This window comes from Crinia signifera, chromosome 1 (assembly GCF_055691185.1).
Source record: "Crinia signifera chromosome 1, ASM5569118v1, whole genome shotgun sequence".
Taxonomy (NCBI): domain Eukaryota; kingdom Metazoa; phylum Chordata; class Amphibia; order Anura; family Myobatrachidae; genus Crinia; species Crinia signifera.
Genome location: NC_139217.1, coordinates 171,881,017 through 171,906,352, shown reverse-complemented (window position 1 = coordinate 171,906,352; position 25,336 = coordinate 171,881,017). Strand labels below are relative to the sequence as shown.

Sequence of the window (25,336 nt, the reverse complement as noted above, 5' to 3'; positions counted from 1 at the left end):
GTTCACAACACAGGAAGTCACAAGTAACAGGATCCAGGAAGCATCCAGCACACTACAAGCAGGATCCAGGAAGCATCCAGCACACTACAAGCAGTGATGAAGCAGTGATCAGGCAAGGTATTTGCAAGGATCAGGTAAGTATTTGGCAAGGTTCAGGTCAGTATACTGCGGCAGCTAGGCACGGTGACCGCACTGCACGCAATTCCAGACCGGAATGGCGTCTGCAGTGCAGTCACCGTTAGTTTAAATCCCCCTCCTTGGCTGTGATTGGTCCGTCGGTCCGACGAACCAATCACGGCCTTTGGGGGCGGGCGGGGTGAGGTGGGGTGACACCAGTGTCACCCTTACACCCCGCGGTGATTGGTGCTGTACTTTACAGCACCAATCACCTCCGATCCCGTGTCACCGGCGAACGTTATTCGCCGGTGACACAGGAAAACGCTGTGAATGGCTGTTCACACTGAACAGCCAATCACAGCGATCGCCGACGGGGGGGCGGCATCGCAGCCCCCCCTGGGCATGCACGGACATGTCTGCTGTCAGGGACAGCAGACATGTTGAAACTGTCACCGCGTCTATAGACGCGGTGACAGTTACAAGCCATGACGTACATTTACGCCATGTGTCGGGAAGTACTTCCCGACCATGACGTAAATGTACGTCAATTGTCGGGAAGGGGTTAATTGACGGACATGTTGCTGCTGTTCAGGGAATAAGGAAAGGGCAGTAATGAAGATATCTGAGGTTGAATATGTCTTTGGTATCCTCCATGACATTAAATATTCTGACGTTAAACATAAACTTTCCGCGCAAGCGGACTATGGCCATACAATAATAATAAAAAAAAGCAGATATACTTCTATTACAGGAAACACATTTCAAAACTAATCACCCTTTATTAGCGTCCCACGCCTTTCCTCTGGCCTTTTATTCTACTTCACCCAAAAAAACAGAAATGTACTATTGTATTATTCTTTTATGAAATACACTCAAATGTACAATAGAAAACTCCTTCTCTGTCCCTAAGGGCCGATTTAATGAAGTGGTCTTACATCTAGGACATTCCTATTTAACCGTAGCGTCAGTATATGCCCCAATATGGAGCAGGGTGCCTTCCACTGTGATTCTTTTCCCCCAGGCTTGAAAAGTTAAAGGCCTGCTTATTGTGGGAGGTGACTACAATGCAGTACCTGATCTACACTGGGATGGCACCCAGTGTCGTATCCCAAGCTCTTCCACAATTAAAGAATCTAAGAGACTCGCAGAATCTATAACTTCACATGGTTACTTTGATGCGTCCTGCATCCGTCAAAACGCACATACACCCATTACTCCATTCCCAATGCATTACATTCTAAAATTGACCTTTTTCTAATTGATACGAACACTGTATTAGATTTGTCTACAGTCTGGGTTACTTCAGTCATATGGTCTGATCACTTAGCTGTATCTCTTACCATTGCCTCTACTCAGACAACTCTTCCAACATTTCATTGGAGATTAAACTCTACTCTTCTGTTCAAAAAATCTTATATTGCTCAAACTGATAAAAGTTCTTCTCCCTGAATACATCTGATGAGATCTCCCCAGCCACAGTCTGGGAAGCAAATAAAGCCTCTATTTGGGTAATTTTATTTCTTTAGCTAAAGCCCAAAAATTAAAAGATAAACAGGCTATAGCAAATTTAGAACAACAGATAAAAGAACGGACGATTAAACACCAACAGTGCCCTAAACGTTTGACTTTCAGTAAGATTTTAGCTCTTAAAGGCCAGTTGTATCAAATTCTTTCTGCCAAGGCAGTCAAAACTGAGATGGTTACAATACAAATTCTATGCTAAAGGCGACAAAGCAGATTCTCTTTTGGCCGCGCGCCTTCGTGCTCGTAAACAGAGAAATAGAATTTTGTTGCTAAGAGATTCCCAACACAAACTAACCTATGATCCTCTGAAAATTGCCCAGAGTTTCAAAGAATTTTATCATTATTTATATAACTTACCTTCCTCAGAGGACAATATGGCCCTACAAGAATGTATTGATGGATTTCTTTCAAGTTGTTCCCTTCCTGCCCTCTCCGAAGTACAGCTTCAGTCTCTGAATACAAACATTAGTACTGAAGAAATAGAGCTCACGATTAGGTTGCTTAGGGGTACTTCAGCACCTGGCCCAGATGGTTTGACTGCCATTTATTATACGGAATTTAGTAGAACACTAGTCCCGGTGCTGAAGAGTTTCTATAATGCAATCTTAACAGGTACCCCCTTTGAAAGCTCTACCACGAGAGCTGAGAATGTCGTTATTCTGAAGCCTGGACGTGATTCCACAGTGTGTGGTAGCTACCGCCCAAAATCGCTAATGCATTCTGATTTCAAATTATTTGCGAAAATCCTGGCAAATAGGCTTGCAGGGGTGATTTCTTCTGTCCATTCAGACCAGGTCGGATTTATACCTGGTAGACTAGCCTTTGATAATATCAGAAGGGTTTGTTGATACCGTTCACTTTTCGGATTCCCAAAAAAATCCCTTCTATGGCTTAGATGCCGAAAAGGCGATCGATCGTGTATCGTGGTTATATACAGTATGGATCGAACTCTTCAACACTTCGGTCTTACAGTCTGTTTCCTCACAGGGTTCAGTCAGTTTATGATACTCCTACTGCATGTGTCTTGGTGAATGGACTAATGTCACAGCCCTTCCAATAAAGAATGGTATGAGACAGGGTTGTCCCCTATCACCCTTGATATTCACTATAATGATTAAACCCCTTGCCTCCAGGATTCGGGATAGCCTTGACATCTCAGGCATTGCAATAGGCTCTGAGGAGTTTAAATGGGATGCAGTCAAAATCCCCACAGGGTCAAAATGCCGAATGGGTCATAATACTGACAAGAACAAAATCTCAACATGGTCAAAATGCAGACATTTAAAATCCCGACAAGGTCAAAATACCGACATAGAATGTACAGGTGAAACAGTCAACATGACTTACCGTCGTCAGGTCGCAAGGTCGACATGGGTTTTTCCACAGTTTTTTGACCCGACATGTGCCGACAGGCGGTATTTCATGCCCTACCATCCACTAGGGCGTGGTGGGAGAATAAAATAGTGTGCCGAGCGCAGCTAGGCACCGTGCCCGAAGCATTGCGAGCGAAGCGAGCAATGCGAGGGGCTGCGGTACACTTCCAACTGTGTCCATGTCGACGGTGTCCACATTGGGTGAAAAAACCCATGTCGACATCACAACCTGTCGATGGAATGTCATGTTGACTGTTTCACCTGTACATTCTATATGTCGGTATTTTGATCATATCGGTATTGGATTTTAAATGTCGGGATTTTGACCCTGCAGGGATTTTGACCTTAGGGATTTCATACCGAATCCATTTTTTTTATATCTCGCTATGCCAATGACATTTTACTCACAATCAAATCCTTTTATTTCTCTCCCTAATCTTTTGAGGTTTTGCAAGAATTTGGAACTATTAAAAATTTTTGTACTTGTGTAATAGCACGGCCCCCGGCTACACTACATTTTCAGCGTAGGCTAAGCTACGCTGTTAGCGTAGCCCAACGGCTGCCTAGCGTAGTGACTCCGTGGCAGCCCGGCTCTGTCCCCGGCATCCATGCCTCTGTCCCCAGGGGTCCATGGCAAGCCTAATGAGCGCCTCTCATACAGCACCGTTAACCGCCAGATCCCATGCGCTGGTGGATGCCGGCGAAGAGGGGATCATGCGGGTGCCGGCGGAGAGGCGCTCCAGCTGTCTGAGACGCATGTGTATCTCAAACACTCCTGCGTCTCAGTAATTATTGCGGCAGGGTATGGCAACCCTGCCCGTGTCCGTTTCACAGAGAAGCCTCCTTTTTAAGCCCCTCACCGTGGAGTTGATTTTATAAAGTGTGACGAGCACAGCGAGCTCCGCAAGGGGACACGGATTACTTTACATGTATTGCACATTCCCTTGCGGGGCCCGCTGCGCTCGCCACGCTTCGACTGTGCTCGCCACAAAATCAACTCCACGCCGACATGGATTCTGGGGGTATGAACAGGTCGGGGGGAAGTGTAACGCATCTCCTCGCTGCGCTCGCCACGCTTCGATAGTGGGGGGTTTCAGGAACACATATCTGACAGGGACACTGACTACGCTGCCCACGGGAACACTACGCTACTTCTAACAGGGACGCTGACTACGCTATCGGGAACACTGCGCTACTTCTGACTGACTACTCTAACTATGCTGGCTGCGCGAACACTAATCTGATTCTGACAGAGACGCTACGCTAACTACATTACGGGCGCCGTGCTATTACACATGTACCAACATTTTAAAATGAATGCTTTCAAAACAGAGGTCTAAAGCTGCCCATACACGCTGCTAAGCGTGCTGAGCCGATGTGTGCTTTGAGGTGTGCACTTCCGCTCACCGCATCGCACAGTACAAAAACTATGTGCTTGCACATACTTTTTGTACTTTAGGTTTCATCAAATTGCATCGCATTGCATGCACAACGCATGCACATGCAATGCAATGTGATCCCTGCTATTGCAGCCCACAACGCACGCCAGCATCGGGACGTGTATGGGCTGCTTTAAACCTTCACCTTGATGCTCCCTTAAAAAAACTCCTCCAAAGTTTTACATTTGAATTCTTACCAGACAATATTCTCAAATGTACTCTGCTAGCTACCCTAGTTTAATTAATACTATTTTGTCTGATATTCAAAAGTGCTCAAAACAGTTTATTTCGTGGATGGGCCTTGGAAACACCTTGAAAATGAATATTTTACCACGTTTACTTTACCTCTTCCAAGCACTCTCAGTAATGATTCCAAAACATGTTTTCCTTAATTTGCATAAAAATATTTCCTTGGTCAGGTAAACATCCTCGGTACGCCTTAAGACTTCATACAGTGGAACCAAGGAATGGGGATTGGGAGTCCCAAACATTAAATTATATTTCTATGCAGCTCATCTCTCACAAGCTGTGCTCTGGCACTCAAATATATCCTTGCGTAGATGGGTTAATTTAGAAACTAAACTAGTCCATATACTATCTCCTCCCTTCTAAGGATACCCCAAAACCAGAGGCCTACGGGGGGTGGGCAGCAGTCCTGAGGGGCACTGTCCCTGAGACTGGGGTTTTACATGGCAGTTTTGCTTTTGTCACCACCAGTTTAGGGCACAGTATAGGTGACCCTTTGTACCCTTTTTACCGGTACGTAAGTGTGCAAAAAAGTAGATCCCGGGTTACAGAAGTCCTGGTCTACCCTCTCAGTGCTTTTTTCAATACCTGCCCAACTTCGCAGTTTTTACTCAACAACTCTTCACTTACATAACTCTTTAGTGAAATACACCATTGAATAATTGTGCTCGCTTTGCTCCTCCTCGATTTATCGCCTTTTGCTTAAATATAATCTGCCCCCATTAGCCACACACAAGATCTCTTGGGAAACTGACACACAAGACCAACTGGGATCTGAGACCTGGAAACAGATAAGGCAGAACCTAGTGTCCTCAACTACCTATATTAGACAAAGAGAAAACTCACTTAAAATCTTTGCACACTGGTTTTTAGTTCCGACGCATCTGAATAGCGCCTTCATGGCTACATCAGACTTGTCCTGGAGAGGTTGTAGACTAAAGGGTACCCTGCTGCATATTTTCTGGGATAGTTTCAGATCTGGAAATCCATCCGGAGGTTGATATCACCTCCAAGAGTTACAGAGGCAGACATACCATTTCCCCTCTTCTTTTTATTCCTTCAGAACATTCCTCTATGAAGCTAATTTAGCACATTATTAATGCAACAAAATGCTAGGCTGTCATTGGAAATCCCAAACAGTTCCCTCTCTAGCAGCTATTTCCGGCAGCGATATGGGATGCATACCACAGCGTTGTTATCTGCACTGGGATAACCTGATTTTAATTTTGCTCGACTGATCTAACATATATCTAGTTGTGTAATGCTGTATCACCACCTATTAAACATTTCCCCTATTTTCCTTCTGTCTACCCTCCCTGCCTCCCACTGTTTATACACTGTAGTTATACAAAATCCTTCAATAAACAGTCTTCGGGGAAAAGAACATATCTGAGGTTGAATAATTCCTTAAAAGGGATCACATATGGTCATTTTATGCCAATGGCAGGACCTGGATAATACGTGATGTATTCAAGGCTATAGTGAATGTGAAGTAAGAGACTTAGGGGTATTCAATTTCGGCTGCTATTTCCCTGGCGGAAAATGGCTGCCAACAGCATTGAAGGCAGATTCTGACAAAACACTGAATTCCGGGTATCAGGTTTCAGTCGAGCTGAGTGAAAACAGCCCGGGATCCCGACTGTCTGGACGTTCCCAAAGTCGGAATCCCAGATTGAATACCACCCATATACTGCAATGATGTTAGAATTATGCCTGTGAGAGAAGTGCTTGTATTATTAATGCATTCATTAAAATCCCATCAAAATGATGGCTTCCGCAATTTACTTTCACCTTGAAAGCTGTGAATCTGGTCCTCTGGTGGACATTGGTGGCACTTCACCTTACAGAGGTGAGGAGTAGTTACCTTTTTATAGATCTACATACTGGGCCTTATTCTGATTGTCTCGCAAGGCTACGAAATTCGCAGCCTTGCAAGTCCATCAGACGCCGCTCTCCGCCCCTGCTGTAGATGTTTCAAAGTGTCTTGGCTTCCAAATGCATTTGGTTAGAGATAGAAGTCCAATAATCCAAGGGATCTCTATCCTCATTCCTTTTCAATATGGTGATTGCAAATGCCCAATTATTAAAAAAAAACTTTCTTGGCATTGCTGTAGTATGGATATGGATATCCGATTAAAACGTCTTTCATACTACAGATGGAAACAGCGGCATATTTTGACATGCTTTCACAATACGAATTGATCAATGTTGTCTGTGAGTAATATTTGCACTTACCAGCAAATGTTTGACTCCGCTTAAATCTGAGTGCGAGTCCTGCAGACAGAAAGAAATACCTCTATAAAGAGTTTGCTCTGTGAGCACAGTTATCAGATTCATGGCAAACATTCCAATAAAGCACATTCCAGTGTTATCTAATAGTGCCTAGACTTTCAAACAGCCATGTAAGCTGGTTGGCATGATTTAAAAGCCGGCTCTCCTAACATATACACGAGCCTAGATATAACAAACATACATTAGGGAGTATCTGGTGAGAAAAGTAGAGTGAACAAAATATCTGTACATGGTGAATATACATTGTCAGAAAACCACAGAGCTATTAATAAGAAAGGAAAATAATGTGTGGAAAATATAATTTGCTTACGCAGAATGCTATAATGTATCTAATTTAGCAGGTAATCAGACTAATGTAGCCCATTTGATGTTAAAGGAATCTAAAATGTAAAATAACGCAGTACATCTAGTAAACAATAATGTTTCTTGCAATACATGTAGAGATATAATTATAATTTGCACAACCACTTGCATAAGGTACTGCTAATGGTATTAGATGGACTGCATTATATCAGGGTTGCCTACCATCCTGGAATGGCCTGGAGGGTCCCGAAAACTGGGGTCCCCTCCCAGATACCACTGGACCCCCCCCAAACTCCCCAGCGGCAGCGTTAAAGTGCTGCAATTAGCGTCTTTTCGCGTATTTTCCACAGGGAGCCTTCCGTCCCCCGGCTCCCAATTCGCCATCAGGGGCAGCGAGCTCCTGCGGCGTTTAATAGGGCGACAGGGGGGCTGGCAGCAAATGCTCCAGCCCTCCGGAATGCGGCGAATGTGCAGCGAATCATAAACAGGATTCGTTGCACATGCCAAAACAAGGCATTGAATACTGCCCATTGATTTTTCTTTTTAAGGTTTACTCAATGGTGAAATGATAAATAGGAGTTATTTTGTTATTGTTATTCAAATGTATTAATTTGTTTCACTCTAGTGATCTTATCATTTTTCTCTAAGTAATATGTCCATCTTACCTCTTTGTCGTGATCTTTGTGGAGGCAGTAGCTGGTGCTTAATACACATTCCGCACAACACTTCCCCTCTAAATGAACTAATTCTTCACCCTGATGAAGAAAGGCAGATTATTGCAGTATGAAGAATGCACTTTTGCTGAGGTTAACGCCGCTTACTGTGTAAACAGCGGCTAAATTGTGGAATTTAAAGATCCTTCTTTATTTATTTCAAGAGTCAGTGTCTAGAGGGGCCTCCGTGAAGAATGAGCAAACTCAGCACATTAGTATAAAGCCTATTATCCACACATATAAACCTTGCACATAAACTCAAATGGTGTTAGATTTATGATGAGTGAGACGTCCTTCAAACATATCACTTGCAAGTGAATCAAGACAATAAATAATAATAATAATAATAATAATAATAATAATAAAAAATACAAATTAACTGTTAAACTATTATTTAGATTTGTGTGTAAATTACAGTAATCTTTTTTTCATATTGGCTTCTATTTCAGGTAGCACATACGTATTGGTCAGCTTGCCCCCCTCTCAACTAAATCTGTAATTTAAACCCCCACCCCCCATCCTTTTTACTTGCACCCCAGGCAGCTAATGCCCCATTTCAGATCACACTTATTACCCGGTATTTTGCCGTTTTTTTTACCATTTCAAAACGGTAATATGTGCGGTCTGAAAGGTCCAGAGTGAATTTACAGTTTAAAGAAAAATGGTATTTCAAAACAGTAAAAAAGCAGGGTCCTACCCATTTCAGACCCGTTTTTTTTGCAGTCTGAATGGGTCCGAAACGGTATTTAGGACCCTGGCAGTAGTGAGCACTGAGCTGGTCCAGCTCTGTGCATATCAAATGAACGGGACCCAGCGCAGTGAATATTTAATGAGCAGGTCCCTGCCCCCTGCATATGGAATGAGCGGGTATCTCCACTGCCCCCACCCCTAATCCTCCCACCATACAACCTAACCCTAACCCCAATACACAGCAACCTAAATCCCACACACCTCAGGAGTATGTGTTGTCACAAGTCACACCCAAAGCACTATATTAGTACTCAAATCATAACTACAGTTCTAAAGAATAATGGTTAGCATTACTACCTCACAGCACTGATGTCATGGGTTCAATTCCCACCATGGTCTTAACTGTGTATATTCTCCCTGAACTTGCGTGGGTTTACTACAGTTACTCCGGTTTCCTCCCACAATCTAAAAATATACTGGTAGTTAAATGGGCTCCCCCAAAAAGTTAACCCTACTATAAGTGCAGATAAATTGTGCCAATTACTTCTTTTTTTGCCTTTACAACTGTATGGGTGTATTTAATTGGCAGTGGTGAAAAATAGCTGGATTGGCAAATCAGTCGCCAATCCATGTATTTTCCCTACTTCCCGGGCAAAATTGCGCCTTTTTTAGACACTTTTTGAGGCATTATTCACCCATGCATTTTCACTCCCCCAAAAAGTGAAAAGGCATATGCAAAAAATGCCTTAAATAGAGTCGAAAACCGATGGAATTGACTAGTCGGGGTCAGATTAATTCTGTTTTTTTCTTGACTATGTGAAAAACCAGCACTAATTGAATACGGGATGCAGTTTAAATCCCGGTGGTCGGGATCCCGGCGTTCAAAATCCCGATGCCGGAATCCCGAACGCCGAAATCCCTACACTTTCTCCCCCCCGTGGGTGTCCACGACACCCTCGCAGGGAGAATAAATTAGTGTGCCGAGTGCAGCGAGGCACCGGGCCCGCTGCGTGGCGAGCGCAGCGAGCCCGCAAGGGACGGGCAATCCACATCCCCCCCTTGTCGGGATTTCGTCGTTCGGGATTCCGGCGTCGGGATTTTAAACGCCGGGATCCCGACCGCCGGATTTTCATGCCGAATCCTTGAATACTCCCCCTATGTTTCTATGTTACATACAGTAGGAAACCGTTTATTTGTACATATTTTGTTTCCTAAGATAGTTTAATGAAAAATGGATGTGTGAAATGCTATCAGTTTAAAACAGAGAGAACAAAATTAAAGTTCAACATAATATTCTCAAGTACAAGAAGGAGGCATTGCAGATGCTCAAACTGACTGCTCTCAGCTATATCAGTGCCAGCAATAGATAATGGGATAATGAGTGGTAAGGCATGAGATATTGGAGGCACCTAATCAGGACTTTCAAGTCGAGATGGGTTCATTTAATTCCACCTGAAGAATGCTTGGAGGAGGATAGGAAACAGAGCTACAGCTATAATTACTCACTGGATCTTGGTAATCCAGAGACCGTTCATTTAAAAATATGTCTACAAAAATGACATAAAGTAACACTCCCTTCACTATATGAACACTACATCCATTAGCAAGAATTTTCCCAGCAAGGATTTAAATCTATACTGGTTTCTGCATTCCATAGACAGGGAATGTAAACCTCTAGTAACACCTATTCCTTTGTTACTGTTCAGACTCCTTAAGCTCAAAATCCTCTATACAGATATGTTCTCATACATCTAGCACAAATATGTCATGCAGTGGCAATATGGCTACAAGCAGCTAAATATATTGGAACTTTATCAGGCTTTTTGGAGTCTTGTACTGCTCCAGAAAAAATACATGGAATGCCTTTTCAGGTGAAACAGGTTATTTTAAAAATTAACAACAGAACTACATAGAAAGTGATTAACCCTTTGAGTGCCAAGTGAATTTGTCCAAGTAGGTGTAAAAATTGCCAAGCCAACATTCATCATAATGTCCTTTAATGTTTACCTTATATTCAAGTTAGAACCGATTGAGATTAAAGGCTGCATTAACTGTTATACGGAATACATTATCTACCTCTTGACCTGAGGCTGTGGCCTAAGATATGTGGGTAGAACGACAAGTTCACTCAGAATAAGGTTCTTGGAACGTCAAAGGAATATCCTCAATAAAAATATATTGCATAGTGTTTCCCGACATTACGTTGAGCAACATAATGGAGATCCAAAGTGTCTTAAATTAATTGGATTAGCACACGTGAGGGTTTCAAAAAGAGGAGGCAATAGGTATAAAAATTTTTGCAGTCAAGAAATATATTGGATTTTTAAATTCAATTCCTTATTTCCGAAAGGATTAAACGAATCCCTTGAATTAAATGTGGTATTATAATAGACTTATATTGATTAATCACGAAAAAAAAAAAAATTATATTGTGATATCCTGATTATGTTAACACTGTGATATGTTGCAGATATTCAAACCATTTGAATATTTTTAATATGCAATTCATATTATCGGTGATAAATAACCACTATTTTGACCAATTTATAAGTAAATCAATTAGCCATAGATTTTGTTAGAATATATGGGATTCTTCTGTGATGTCCCCCCCTTTCTTTGATATTATATTGGTTAATACTTTGAGAGAAAACATAGGTGCTTAGGAAGTCTGTTTAAGAATTCTAGGAACCAATTATTTGGGAGGAATGTTTTGAATATGCCACCAACCTCGAGGTGTTTGATTAGTCTCCATAACAACGGGACGTCACTTCCGGTGACGTCCAGTCAGGCCAGATATACACCGACTGCCGTGACTATCAGTCAGTGAAGATCCATCACTGGGTATGTATGGGTTGTATAAGTATGGACCTGAATGAGGGAGGGAAACGGTGCTGCCTCTTGCTATTACATACATATGATTGCCGCAATGACAGGGAAGTTTTCCAGCGCAGGACACGAGGTCCCGGAAAATTGGTTCCTAGTAAGTTATGATTATTGTTCTGGCTTCAGCGCATTGGCGCAGCATACTGTCACTCAGATTATGTGCAGGATGATTGGTGAAAAATAACGCTACCTCACTTCCGGTCTTCTAAATGAAGGGAACATACTTTATTATTCTATTTAGATTATATTATGTACTTACATCTTCTAAATGTGATTTTCTGAAAGTCTATATGTAGAATATAAAATTACAGTATCCGCCATTAAGGATAATATATATATTTTTTTGTTTTTATTTAATTACAATTAATTAAAGTATTTTTATCGATAATAGGATTAAAAGTAATCTTTTTTACAACAATGTGATTTATTTTTCAGTGTGATAGTCTGTCTCAACAAAGTTTTATTGAAAATAATGATTTTTTTTTTTTAAATGGGTGAATAAATTAACCTATGCTAATTAGGGCAAAGGAACTCTGGGTATAAATAATATATATATAACAGCACTCATAACAACACACCTTGATAAAGCTGGCGCTGCGTCCAGTGAAACGCGTTGGTATTTACTCAGAACCAGTGCTGTTGGACTCCCCATTGTTGGACTTACCTGCTGATTTCGCTGACCACCCGGTTCCCCAAAGTTGGGACGTCTTTGGCTGAATTAAACCTGGTACTATCTGGATACAACTTGCTCAGAGGTCGTAGTCCCATTCAAGTCATCTAATTGGGACTCCCTCATACAGCTCCCAGGATAAAACGCCATGTGGACTCCATCATAAAGTGGGACTGCTGCTATTGTGGACAGTGCAGGTTATATAACTACCCCATTTTGGGTAATATATCAATTCTAACAGTCTGGTACAATCTGATGCTGTTTTTAACTTTTATTCATTGGGCTATATAATATAATATGGTTTATTAAAATGTTTGGTACTTGTTTCCTAGCACGGCCACAACGATTTAGATCGTTGTGGTCGTAAGATAAAAAATCGGATCGATCGCATCGCATGCGATTTGGTCGCATACGATGCGACCGATCCGACCGACCGATTTTTCACCCGATTTTTTTTTTTTTCACCAGATTTTTTTCAATTGCCCCCCCAAATGTTACTAAGTGGGCTAGACCCCACGATAGACGTCAACCCGAAGCGTGGCGAGCGCAGCGAGCCCGCGAGGGGCGGCGGTGCGCGTCCTCCGACCTTTTCATTCCCCTACTATCCACGTCGGCGTGGAGTTGAGAATATATAGTGTGGCGAGCGCAGCGAGCCACTGAGCCCGAAGCGTGGCGAGCGCAGCGAGCCCCGCGAGGGGACGCGTATAACTTCACAGGTATACGCGTCCCCTCGCGGGGCGCGCTGCGCTCGCCACGCTTCGGGCTCGGTGGCTCGCTGCGCTCGCCACACTATATATTCTCAACTCCACGCCGACGTGGATAGTAGGGGAATGAAAAGGTCGGAGGACGCGTACCGACGCCCCTCGCGGGCTCGCTGCGCTCGCCACGCTTCGGGTTGACGTCTATCGTGGGGTCATGGCGGGCACATAAAAAATGTGAAATGGGTCATATTGGCCCATTTCACCTTTTTTATCATTTTTCCCTATGTGAGATGGACTTAATCAAGTCCATCTAATCTTGTGCCATTATAATGGCACAAGACCAACGCGATCCTCCCGATTTCAATGTTAAAAGATTTTTTAACATTGAAGTCTATGGAAAAATCGGGTGAATCGGTCGGTCGCATCGCGGCCGATTTTAATTGGTCGCGACCGACCGATTGACCCGATTTCTGTCATTCAAAGTGAAAAAATTGTAAAAAATCGGCCACATCGTGAGGATCGTGTCCCTTAATTAAGAGCCACGATCACTCACGATTGTGGCCGTTCTAGGAAACAAGTACCAAATGTTTTTTTAAACATAATTGATTCACCCGTTCATATCATTTAAGCGCTGCTTTCTGTTTTTTTTTTTCCTTTATTACCAGGAGACTGACCATCTCCTAATCAGCGGCTGCTTTTAAGGCAGCAACTCATGAGATAAGCGCTCTTTTGTTCTTGTACATAGTACTAGGTGCCCATACACGTTACAATTATTGTATACAATATTGTATACAATATCGCATTTCATCGCATATCGGTTTTGGGATGAGATCAGATGAGATGAGAACTAGTACAAAAAGTATGTGCTGCACATACTTTTTGTACTAGATCTCATCTCATCTTATCGCAAAACCGAGATGCGATGAGATGAGATATTGTATACAATAATTGTAAGTGTATGGGCACCTTAAGAACTATTGTATCTTTAGCGGGTATTTTGAACATCTCTCACAGATGGCACTCAAAGGGTTAAATACGGAGTTCAGATGGACTACCAATAGCAGTCCACATTCTCATATCATTTCCCCCTATGGTGATTCGTATTTTTGAATCGCTAATCTCGGTTTCAAATATTTCGAGGCTGACATTTCATTTTAACAGCTTAATGAACTCATGTCACTTAAGGTCTTGGAAAACTGGTATTTTTAACGACCTCCAGAATAAGTTCCCATTATTATCCCAGTGTAATTTTGTAACTGCTAAAAGTGGGTCTTAAGATGTAAAGGATAGGAGATTTCACTCTCAGAACATAAATCGCCGTCACCAAATGATAAATGAGAAGGTATATACAACAATAGGAGATGGCAGGAGTGGCAGTGTAATCCATATGCATGCTGCTGAATAATTTATATAATACAACATTTAGCCACATGCCATTCACCTATCAATAGAACACCCCATAATTCACTGTTTAATAATAGAAAATCCTTCTTCACAGCTGGGAGGAAGTACGACTGCATTATACTTTAATATATCTTGGCAGAGTGCTTAGAGGACTAATATTCTCTGAGGGTTATGGTCAGAGAGGGTCAGCTATGCAAGTTGTCCCAGTAATGCGGAGTATGGTATTACACTCATAACTCAATCAAGTCATGTAGAATAACCACGTAGCTTAATACAAGCTGTCAAATTCAAGTTTATTAATATAGATAGATAGATAGATAGATAGATAGATAGATAGATAGATAGCTTTGATTCTAACCCATTAAATTCTTATGGGAATTGCAAGTTCTTGAAGGAAGAGTAGAATACAGAAGTGTTTCAATCAGACCGTACTTACCCATGAGCACTCCACTTTGGAACACTGTGTTGGATAGCACATGACTCTCCCCCGGTCACACAAGCAGAACTCACAGTGACTTCCATTCCACAGCTCTCCATGGTAACGTACAGATCCACCAACCAAACAGCTGCCTTTGGAGGTCACACACTCCTCACAACACTGTCCATGGTGCCTCACTTTGGTCTGCCCCTAACAAGAGAAGAAACAGATTATTGTCGACTAGTCCTCAGTTTATGTGAATCTTCTACAAATGTAAAGAAAAAACTGAAATTAGGCGCTCGATTCAAAAGATAAAAGTAAAGATTCCACTTGCCGTTTAAAAAGGGCTGCTTAACCCTTTGTGTTACGTAGAAACAAAAAGAAAGAAAAAGAAAACTGCGCTAGACAGATGTAAACATTAATTATGTTAATTTTATTTTTAATTATTCACTGGCCAGTGATAGCATAAAACATCTACAATAATAACTCAGTGAGTTTCTGGTCTGCGCCCCCCCCCCCCCTCACCCTCTTAACCCTGCCCATCTCCCCGAAGCGGATACAGCCAGGGTCCCACTGCCCAGCCCCCTGAGAGACTGGGATGCGCGTGTGCGCGAGATGCATATGCGTCCCAGTCTAATGGAGTCCCTCTCCGCTGGCTCTCGCCAACGGGGACATTCTGGCGAGAGCCGAGCAACAATGAGAGGGGCTCCATCTGTATTGTATGCAAAAGGACTATCACATGCGTTCCTGCCACCGGAGAAGGATCAGAATCAGAAAAAGGTAGCTTACAGTATGTAGATAGGGTTCTAATAGGCACTATCTAGTCCTATCAGAACAGACAAAATACAATATGTTATTAAGGATACCATATTAACTTGCTACACATGGATAAAATACAAAAAAAATGATTATGTAGCCATTAGGCAATTTTAATGTATGTTTTAATGAGTAAAATGAAATATATTATTGCAGTGCAATGGCAATATTCCTTTATTATGTAATACTGGGGCTGCAGTGCATCTTGGCACTCATAATGCAACAAGTAGATACAGTATGTATGCACAATTAACTGTTCTTAGATCTCAGATTAATGATAGCTTTATAGTATCAAGAAAATAGTAATTACAATTATATATTAATCAAACATTGTTTCACCCATTATAATACTAAAGGAACATTGATAGTAAAGTAATACACTTATATAAGTTCTGAACGATATCTTTTACAAAACTGTCTGGTGTGTATGAGGATTTATGCAAATCTTAAATTGATACATTAAATAACTGGAAATATTTACATGTGTAAAAATCAGGATGGCAATTCCAGGATTGGAGATTTGGAATCATGCAGGTTTCTAGCCTTTAGAAAGTCTCACGGGTTACAAACTACATGAAACAGCCAAAACAATAGTGGTATTGGAAACGCACCATAGTCAATTTCCCTTTTTATCTTTTATTTCCAAAGAATAAAGAGACACTGGAAACAAATCACAAGCGGGGCAGATGTTGTACAGTATGTTGCTTGATGGTCATGTACAATAGCTGCCAGCCGTAAAATGACAGATTTGTTATTCCAGTGTTATCCATATACTGTACTATAAGCTCTGTGTTAAAGGAAAGATATGTTCATGGTTACTGTGTCAAGCATGAAATACAATCGCAGTAAGCAATGGGAAAAATGTGGCTTGATTTAGAAAGCGTGATACATTTTAGCTGCCACCAAACAAAAATGGATAAATTGTGCACTCAGCACTAGAGTATGGATGAGGAAAGCTGCACTAGAATCAACTCTCTTCTCTCTACTGTACATGTCAGATTAAGGTGGTGTCACTGAGAAACAGAGTGGAGTTACATTACCTTGTCACATGTAAGAGAGGGACATGTCACTGTGTGGCACTTAACTTCTCCTTTGTCACAAATACAGGTAGTACAATGATTTTTCTTCCACTGCACGCCATGCTGACCAGACAATGCAAAAAAAAAAACTGGGTAAATCAAAAGCACCTAACCTGTTTTCTATTATCTTGTGTAACTGTACATGAAACATAAACAGAAGCAAGTTACAATAGACCTAATCATTACATCATGGAATGTTACACATGTGGAAAGACGGCCCATTCAATATTAAGGTGCAGACATGCAAACTCCGTAGACTGCAAATTTACCGGAATTGATGCCATTGGCTCCCGGGGGCCTGCTTTAGAAGGAAGTCTGTAGTGGGAACAGGGATACTTTGTACCCATTCTCTCTCAGGGTTGCTTACCTGACCCTCTCCTTCAGGGAGAAAATGCTCTGTTCCTGGACTTCCCGGGTAATGTATGATTGCCATCACCTGTGGTGAAACACCTTTCTTATCAATTACCTAGCTTCCCACAGGTGATGGCAATCATACATAACCAGGGAAGTCCAGGAACAGAGAATTTTCTCCCTTAAGGAGAGGGTCAGGTAGGCAACCTGTTCTCTGTGCATGCATGAACTCTGTATACCCATGTGCACTTACACTGGGCAGTAACGTAAATCCCCCCCTAGTAATTTGATGCACAGTAAAATTGTAAAGGTGCATACACATTGTACAATTTTTTTAACCAATTTGGTTGAAAGACATTTCCATTGAATCCAGTGTCCTGGACGAAAGATGGAGATGAAAGACGAACGACAAATGATGATGCGCATACCCGCAAGTTGTTCATCAAGATTGTTTGTCAACAATGCAGCGCATGCATCTCAATTTGGATATCTTTCCAAAAGAGCCTATAAACAGTACCTAGATCTTTCGTCTTTCGTCTGTCGTCAATATCTTTCGTCAAAATCTTTCGTCCAGGACACTGGGTTCAATGGAAATGTCTTTCAACCAAATTGGTCAAAAAAAATGTACAGTGTGTATGCACCTTAACTGTTAGGGCTTGTAGGACAGTTTGGTTTCTTGGAGCAGCTGCCATGCAACCAGAATTGATCTGGTACTTTGTGTTGCGTTGGATACATCATTATTGAGAACCAATCAGCCTTTGATAAATAATAGTCCCTAAATTGTACACAAAAAGCATCACTTTTCCCATTTTATTATCTTACATATCAAATTAAAATGTTATTTTTTGACAATTGTTTTCACTATACAAATGACTGAAATATAAAATATACAAATCAAGCGGTCTACAGACTAATCGTGGGGAGAGATAAAGTACTATTGACCATTCTGTCATTCTTCAGACCCAGATGCACTAAGCTTCAAAAGTGATCAAATGGAGAGTAATAAACAACCAACCAACCAGCTCCTGTCTGACATATTTCAAACAGAGTCTGTGACATGGCAGGCAGAAGCTGATTGGCTGGCTGTTTATCACTTTTGAAGCTTAGTGCATCTGACCCCCAGTCTGATACATGGCACTTATGAGCTGATAGGTTGGTATTTTGAACCCGATTCAGACCAGATCGCAAGATAGACTGCGCAACGGTATGGGCCACAATGCACATGCAATGAAGTCCTGCTACTGTACTTTTTTTTATTCATAAGCCATTCGCAAGGCAATCGACAGGAAGTAGGCATCTGGGGGTGGTAACCGGCACTTTCGTGGGAGTGCCAAGGAAAAGCTAGTCGTGCCAGAAAAAAACACTGTGAAAATGCAGACATGCCTAAGTGTTTTAGGGGAGGGAGTGTGACGTTAGCTCCATGCCGGATGTGCCTGTTTTCATTGCAGCCGCCGAGTAAGTCTCTGGCTACTCCTAACTTGCAAGAAATCATTCGATGGGGAGCCACTAATGAAGGGTTTTGGTCACTTTCACTCAGCTGCGAAGCCATCGCTAGGTGTACACATGCATTCGTACAGTATACACATAAATTTGCAAGACAGGATTAAACGATAGCTGGCAAATCTACCTGATCACTGGTTGCTGCACATCTGCAGTCAGGTCTAAAATACCCCATTTATCTATCTCCTTGGCTTAGTACATAGACCCCAGAAAATGAGCATAACAATTTACTTCATTATGCTTTGTAACATTGCTAGCATTTAATCTTGCTGAATTGGAACTGATGATGCAATTTTCTAATCACTCCCTAAACTCTCAAAAGGGATTAGGTTTGGCAGTAACTTGGCATTTCCAGGACATTCATTATATTGCTTTAGCCACTCCAATGTGCTGAATGCTTTGTGCCTACTCCCAGTTTGCAGGCCTAGCACTGCTGAATGACTGTACTGCAGTTATGGCTTCTATTGTGGCCAGACACATACTGTACAATCTTAATTTCCAGCAACTTCTATCGAATTGCATAGCCAGGACAGGCAACAGGGGGGGTCAAAGGGGACACCTGTACCGGGCCCCAAGCTTGTGAGGGGCCCCAAAGTTTTGAGTGGCTCAGGGGCTGTAAGCATTACAGTGCCTAGCAATGGTTTATAAAGGTACCCACCTGGATTCCTGTAAGGGTACTTACCTGGACCCCCCTCCAGTATTAGTGATTATGAATTGTGTTTCTTTTGTAACAATAGAAAAACACATTTAATATACAGTATACTAAAAATGTTCTGCTCAAGAGGATGTGGTTAAGGGGGGCTCAGATATATCAGTGTACCGGGCTCCAAGATTTCTGTTGCCAGCCCTGTGCACAGCAAGGCAAACACATTCGATTTGGACTATATACTGTAGTAAAGATCTGTACTATATAGTTTATTATTTATTTCGGTACTCTTTACCTAGCACGGCGCCCACGATGTCCATCGCGGTCATCGGGTGTAAAAAATCGCGGGCATCGCATGCACTACAGTAACGGGTGCGACGCGACCGACGCGATGCCCGCGATTTCCCATAGGGATCAATGTTAAATTTTTCAATGGACGTGATTTTTCAGTTCAATGCCTCAATGCCCGCGATTTTGCCATAGGAAACAATGTTAAATGGGCCACAGAGCCCAAATAGGCACCGTTAGCAGTGAAATGTCCCCCACAATTGTTAACGACACCCCACGATCCACGCGAACCCGAAGCGTGGCGAGCGCAGCGAGCCCGTGAGGGGCGGCGGTACGCGTCCTCCGACCTTTTCATACCCCCACTATCCACGTCGGCGTGGAGAATAGAATAGTGTGGCGAGCGCAGCGAGCCCCGCGAGGGGACGCGGATACCTTCACAGGTAGACGCGGCCCTTCGCGGGCTTCACAGGTATCCGCGTCCCCTCGCGGGGCTGGCTGCGCATGCCACGCTTCGGGCTCGGTGGCTCGCTGCGCTCGCCACACTATTCTATTCTCAACTCCACGCCGACGTGGATAGTGGGGGTATGAAAAGGTCGGAGGACGCGTCCTGCCGCCCCTCGCGGGCTCGCAGCGCTCGCCACGCTTCGGGTTCGCGTGGATCGTGGGGTTTCGTTAACAATTGTGGGGGACATTTCACTGCTAACGGTGCCTATTTGGGCTCTGTGGCCCATTTAACATTGTTTCCTATGGCAAAATCACGGGCATTGAGGCATTGAACTGAAAAATCGCGTCCATTGAAAAATTTAACATTGATCCCTATGGGAAATCGCGGGCATCGCGTCGGTCGCGTCGCACCCGTTACTTTAGTGCATGCGATGGCCGCGATGCCCACGATGGGCGCCGTCCTAGGTAAAGAGTACCTTTATTTCTATTCGATTTCGATGCTGCGGGATGCACATCAAAATTGAATGCATTTACCCCCCCCCTTCCTCCCCCCTCTTTCTATTTTCATATTCTTCTTCTCTTTATATGATACTTTTAAGATTGTTTGATCGTAATATGTATAGGAACTTTTTTTCTTTTGATACATGTGAATATGTGTAGGTATAACTTTATTCAGGCCATCTCATCGCTTGCGCCAACCTACGTTGCCTGATATTATAAGGTTATTGTAAGCTCCTTACATATTTGTTGGTATTTTGTAACTTTTGCTTTTCTGTACGATGACTTCAATAAAACTTTAATGGGAAAAAAAAATGTATTTAATGTATTTGATTTCCGTTTCATTGCAAGTCGATTTTTCTTGTATAAGCAAAATCGGGGCATTACAAACAGTATTTCTGTTTAAAACAACAAAATGCTTCATTTGCACATCGATGCATTCTAATCAATTAATTATGTGACTATTCAAGAAAAGGGATTGCATAGATATATTTTAGCAAAGCAATATGTGATACGATATGTGCCAGTATATATTACCAGTGCTTTTAGATTTAAGCTAAAATGTTTCAAATAAAAGTTTCCTACAGTTTAAAGGTACTCGAGCATTCAGAGCACTTTATATTTATAGATTTATTAGATTTGTTTTACATAACATGCTTAGGGCGGTATTCAATCCCCGTCGCTATTTTCAACAGGGGAAATAGCGGCGGGTGCCCATTCAATGCTGTCTTTCCCTTGAAAATTGAAGAGGCAGATCAACAGAATACCCCCCATAATCGCCAAACACAACTAACTTGCACATCAAATCAAGATACTCAAATATGACACAAGACAGCAGTGAAGTATGCAGCAATCATATAACCACTTATGAATTATACACTGTAGCACACAGACCATTTTCATCTCATGAATTTACAGTGCTTATGTATACAACCTAGCTTATAACGTGAATATGCGGGTTATTAGGGAGGTGTCACTCATATAATAATAATAAGGGTGATGCAATGGTGAACATCACTGAGTGTTTTGTTGCACACATACATGTGTATATTGGCAGGGCAGCCGAGAGGAATGCCGGGCCCCGGTAAAATTTTGGGGGCGTGGCCTAAGTGGGGCCATCACCTTAATAAGTTCATCACCTTAATGAAGTGTGAGGTAAAAGTAGTGAACTTACTGACTGCAATGTCTCATTCTGGACTGGCACATTGCTGCCATCATATACCCCTTACTAATGTATTATATATCATGATATATATTTACATCCAAACTGACAGCTTTAGGATTGTGGATTTTAGTCACCCGTTTTAGGGCAAGAAATAGTATGGTCTTAATACACACAGTAGCATAGGTGGAAGTTCATCCCAGTCGCCCAGAGGCAAGGTGGAGTTTGGTCCGTCCCCCCCCCTTTACTGCTAAAGAAAAAGGGAAAAAAAATATGGTGTATGTGTATGTCTTAGCATTCACCGATATGGCACATCTCACAGTACAGCAGGCAGTGGCGGGTGCAACATTGTTTGCTGCTGTGCAGAGTGAATGGTATAGGTGCTGCTGCACATGCTGGTGCCCTTTCATGGCCTGGAGCCTGGAGGCTGCGGCCTCCGTTGCTTCGAGGAGTTACACCCCTTCACAGTAGAACATTTTTCTTGCTCCATAGGTTTCCATGAAGCTTGTTTAATTATTATTGTACAGAACATCTTGTCACGTACATTATTGTTATTACTATTTATTTAATATATATACAGGTAGCACTGGCTTGCAGCGAGGAACGATACAATTAGAAAAAAAAAACACGGTAGTGAAAACAGGGTATTAACAAGAGACCAAGCTGTATGAGGTGAGTCTCTATTATTTATCCCTTACCCCTGCTGTTAATTTTCAAAAGCTTATGGAGGTGTCTAAAGCACTAATCAGTGTGCTGACGTCTCTAGCAGTGCAGAATAGATGCCAAAGCCATCAGTGCAGAACATAAATATAGTAGGTATTTTCCAGGGGAAAGAATCAGCTAGAAATATGACCTTTATCAGCAAATTGCACCCAGGCTTTTGAAGATGTGAGGGCACTGCGGATACCAGCACCCCCACTACATTCCTATCTCTAGAACTCCAGCTTGCCAGCAAATTCACTTCTTTTCAAAGGATTAGTTCACTTGTCCAAAAATCAGACCAGCAATATTTCTAGCTTTTGTTTTTGCAAATTAAGGATGACAGCAAAGGACTGCTTTGTCCTGATTTATACATTTTAATTGATAAATCTCAAAATCGAATGTACAAAAACATATACTGTATGATGCAAAGCTTCAACTAAGTGCGGAAACATTCTCAATTGGAGTCTGCTGGGAAATTGTATATAAATATGCTTCCTATTGTGGAGCTGAATCCAACCACTGGACTTTGAATTCTTTTTCAATGGGTCACACTTCAGATGAAAGAAATATACATGGCAGCATAAGCGCATAGAGGGTGGTATTGGTAACTCGCCAAGCTGGGGTCATGGGTTCAATGATGTAGGAATTTCGAGACTATTTATTTATTTACAGTTTCTTATATAGCGCAGCATATTCCGTTGCGCTATACAATAGGAGACAGTGATACAACAAACTGGGTATTTACAGACAGGCAAAGGTATGAGAGCCCTGCTCGCTAGCTTACAATTTATAGACTATTGGGTCTTTTTATAACAAATCCCATACTCAATGTGAATTGGGCATGATATATGCAATTATATTGGGTATTACTGTGCAACTGGAGGGACAAGGACTCCAAAAATGTGTACAAAGTGGTACCAGTAGTCCTGCGCACGCGTGGTCCTGCTGACTGTGCATGCAGGGCAGCCATTGTTGGGGATGGTTCTTCAGCAACACTCACCCGGTTAAGATTGTGTAGCCAATGATGTTAGCTGTGGGGGCTAGGCTTGGAAATGCTTCGCATTCCGTAGCTTGGTAATTCTCACAGCGCCGCTTCCATCATAGACAATTATGAGGGAAGCATCTGCTGGCAGAAATGGAGGGAAAGTAGCAGTCTCCAATATCATACATTAAGGTGATAATAAATACTTGTGGTCACACTGTAAATATATAATAATAGAGTTCTATATAAGCTTCAATGGGGCTGGGACTGATATTTGTTATTTTGTATACAGGAACCATTCACAGGTGCATCCTCACCCTCTGCAATACCGTGCTTTGTACCTGATTGTAGTCAAAATGCTACATTAATAATAATAAATAAAAAAATGTTCTTCACTTTGCTGTACTCTGTTGATAAGTGATACAAAAGGATCAGAGCATCATAAGAAGAAACACAAACTACATATAGTATTATTAAATACATTTCATACTTCTGTTATAATCTAATGTTTCCTTTTTACTGTGAAAAAAATGTTGTTCCTTTGAAGAGATCAGAATGCAATATCAGAAAATCAGATTTACAACCCTCAGATCTGACCTCATAGAGGAATTACCTCGTGTGTCTTTCCAGATACTGTACACGATTTTGGAAGGCACTCAGGACAACACTTTCCAGGAACAACAGCCAAGATCTCATCCTAAAAATATAATGAAGGCATATATTTACCTGTCAGTCACACAAAGGAAGAGATGTAGACAAAAACACTTTTACAATCAGGGACTGGCTCTCTGGCCTGTATGGACAGGCCCGGAGTGACATAGTTCACTTGGTGCTACACACACACTGTGAGGCACACATGAGTAGCAGGAAACAAAATGAATACACTTTAGTTTTAGCAGAAACTGTGGGAATTATGACCCCTAGCTACACTCAGCTCAATCAAATTTATTTACAGTATTTAGAACCTGACTACAAGTGAGTAAAATTGTTTAAACTGCATATCCCAGCATGCCCTGATACAGTTTTGCTATTTGTCCATGTCAAAACTATTGCAGGGCATGCTCGGATGTGTAGTTCAACAACAGCTGGAGGGCCAAAAGGTTCTTCATCCCTGCATTAGGGGAAATAATACATGGGAATGCAATATACATTTAGTGTTTTAGTGGGTTTTTCTTGGTCTTGGTAAGACAGATATATTGTTTGCTATATTCAATGCACACCACAGTTAGTTTCTTAAGCATTCTCATTGAACAGTAAACCTTATCAGTGTTTTACCTTTTCACACAGCATGGGCAGACAATCGGCTGTGAAGCACTGAGTCACCCCATTCCTGCAAATACATCTGGAACAGTGACTCAACTTCCAGTCTTCTCCATCCTTTAGCACAAGGCCATCATTAAGAGAACAGGGCTCTGTAACACATACACAGAGATGTTGGTTAGGAAATGTGTCTATAGCTTTGTACTGTACTTATGTGCAGTTTGTTGTGTTTTATACCATTTAAACAGCACTACAGAAATATTTGTTGTGTCATACAGTATAAAGAATTATAATATTCTATTCATGTTGACATGTTACATCGGAGACCAACAAACAGAGTAAGTCATTCTTGGTTATAAAACCATGGGTGAGACATTGAGCAAGTCTACAAACCTATTTCGTTACCTTTGTACAATTCCCATCAGAGCTAGCATATAAAACAATTGCTCCAAACAATTGGGGTATTTTCACATTTAATGTGACAAAATGTGACATAATGAGATTAAAAACAATATAAAAAAGGACATATAATTCCATTCAATTGTATCATCCAATCAACAATCAATGAAATGAAAAAGCCAATGCGTTTCATCACCACGACTTCCCCAGGTGTAAGAATCCACACAGAAATGGAGTAGGTTAGAATCTAAGTAGTTAATAGGTCCTGTTAATTGGGCTTCTTAATTTTGTGAAGATTCAATTCAATTAAATAAGTTTTGCAAATATTGTGCAATCAAGAAAGGGTAGACCAGGATTCTAAGTCCAGACATGTGTATCCTTCCAGAAATGTACACATTTCTGGAAGGATACACATCCCCATCACCCACAAAGATAG

The 25,336-nt window shown here is 41.8% G+C and overlaps 1 protein-coding gene across 3 annotated transcripts in view; it reads right to left on the bottom strand.

Moving 5' to 3' along the window:
• FRAS1 (Fraser extracellular matrix complex subunit 1) overlaps window positions 1-25,336 on the bottom strand; it is a 460,024-nt gene that overhangs the window by 230,071 nt on the left and 204,617 nt on the right. For 2 of the 3 annotated variants that reach the window (XM_083177073.1, XM_083177084.1), the window contains exons 6-11: window positions 24,517-24,653; window positions 23,855-23,938; window positions 16,630-16,731; window positions 14,792-14,983; window positions 7,960-8,049; window positions 6,935-6,973 (exon numbers count right to left, since the gene is read on the bottom strand). In XM_083177073.1, the coding sequence (XP_083033199.1) occupies window positions 6,935-6,973; window positions 7,960-8,049; window positions 14,792-14,983; window positions 16,630-16,731; window positions 23,855-23,938; window positions 24,517-24,653 (644 nt within the window). The remainder of the gene's footprint in view (window positions 1-6,934; window positions 6,974-7,959; window positions 8,050-14,791; window positions 14,984-16,629; window positions 16,732-23,854; window positions 23,939-24,516; window positions 24,654-25,336) is intronic. The other variant, XM_083177093.1, reaches the window with a different exon arrangement.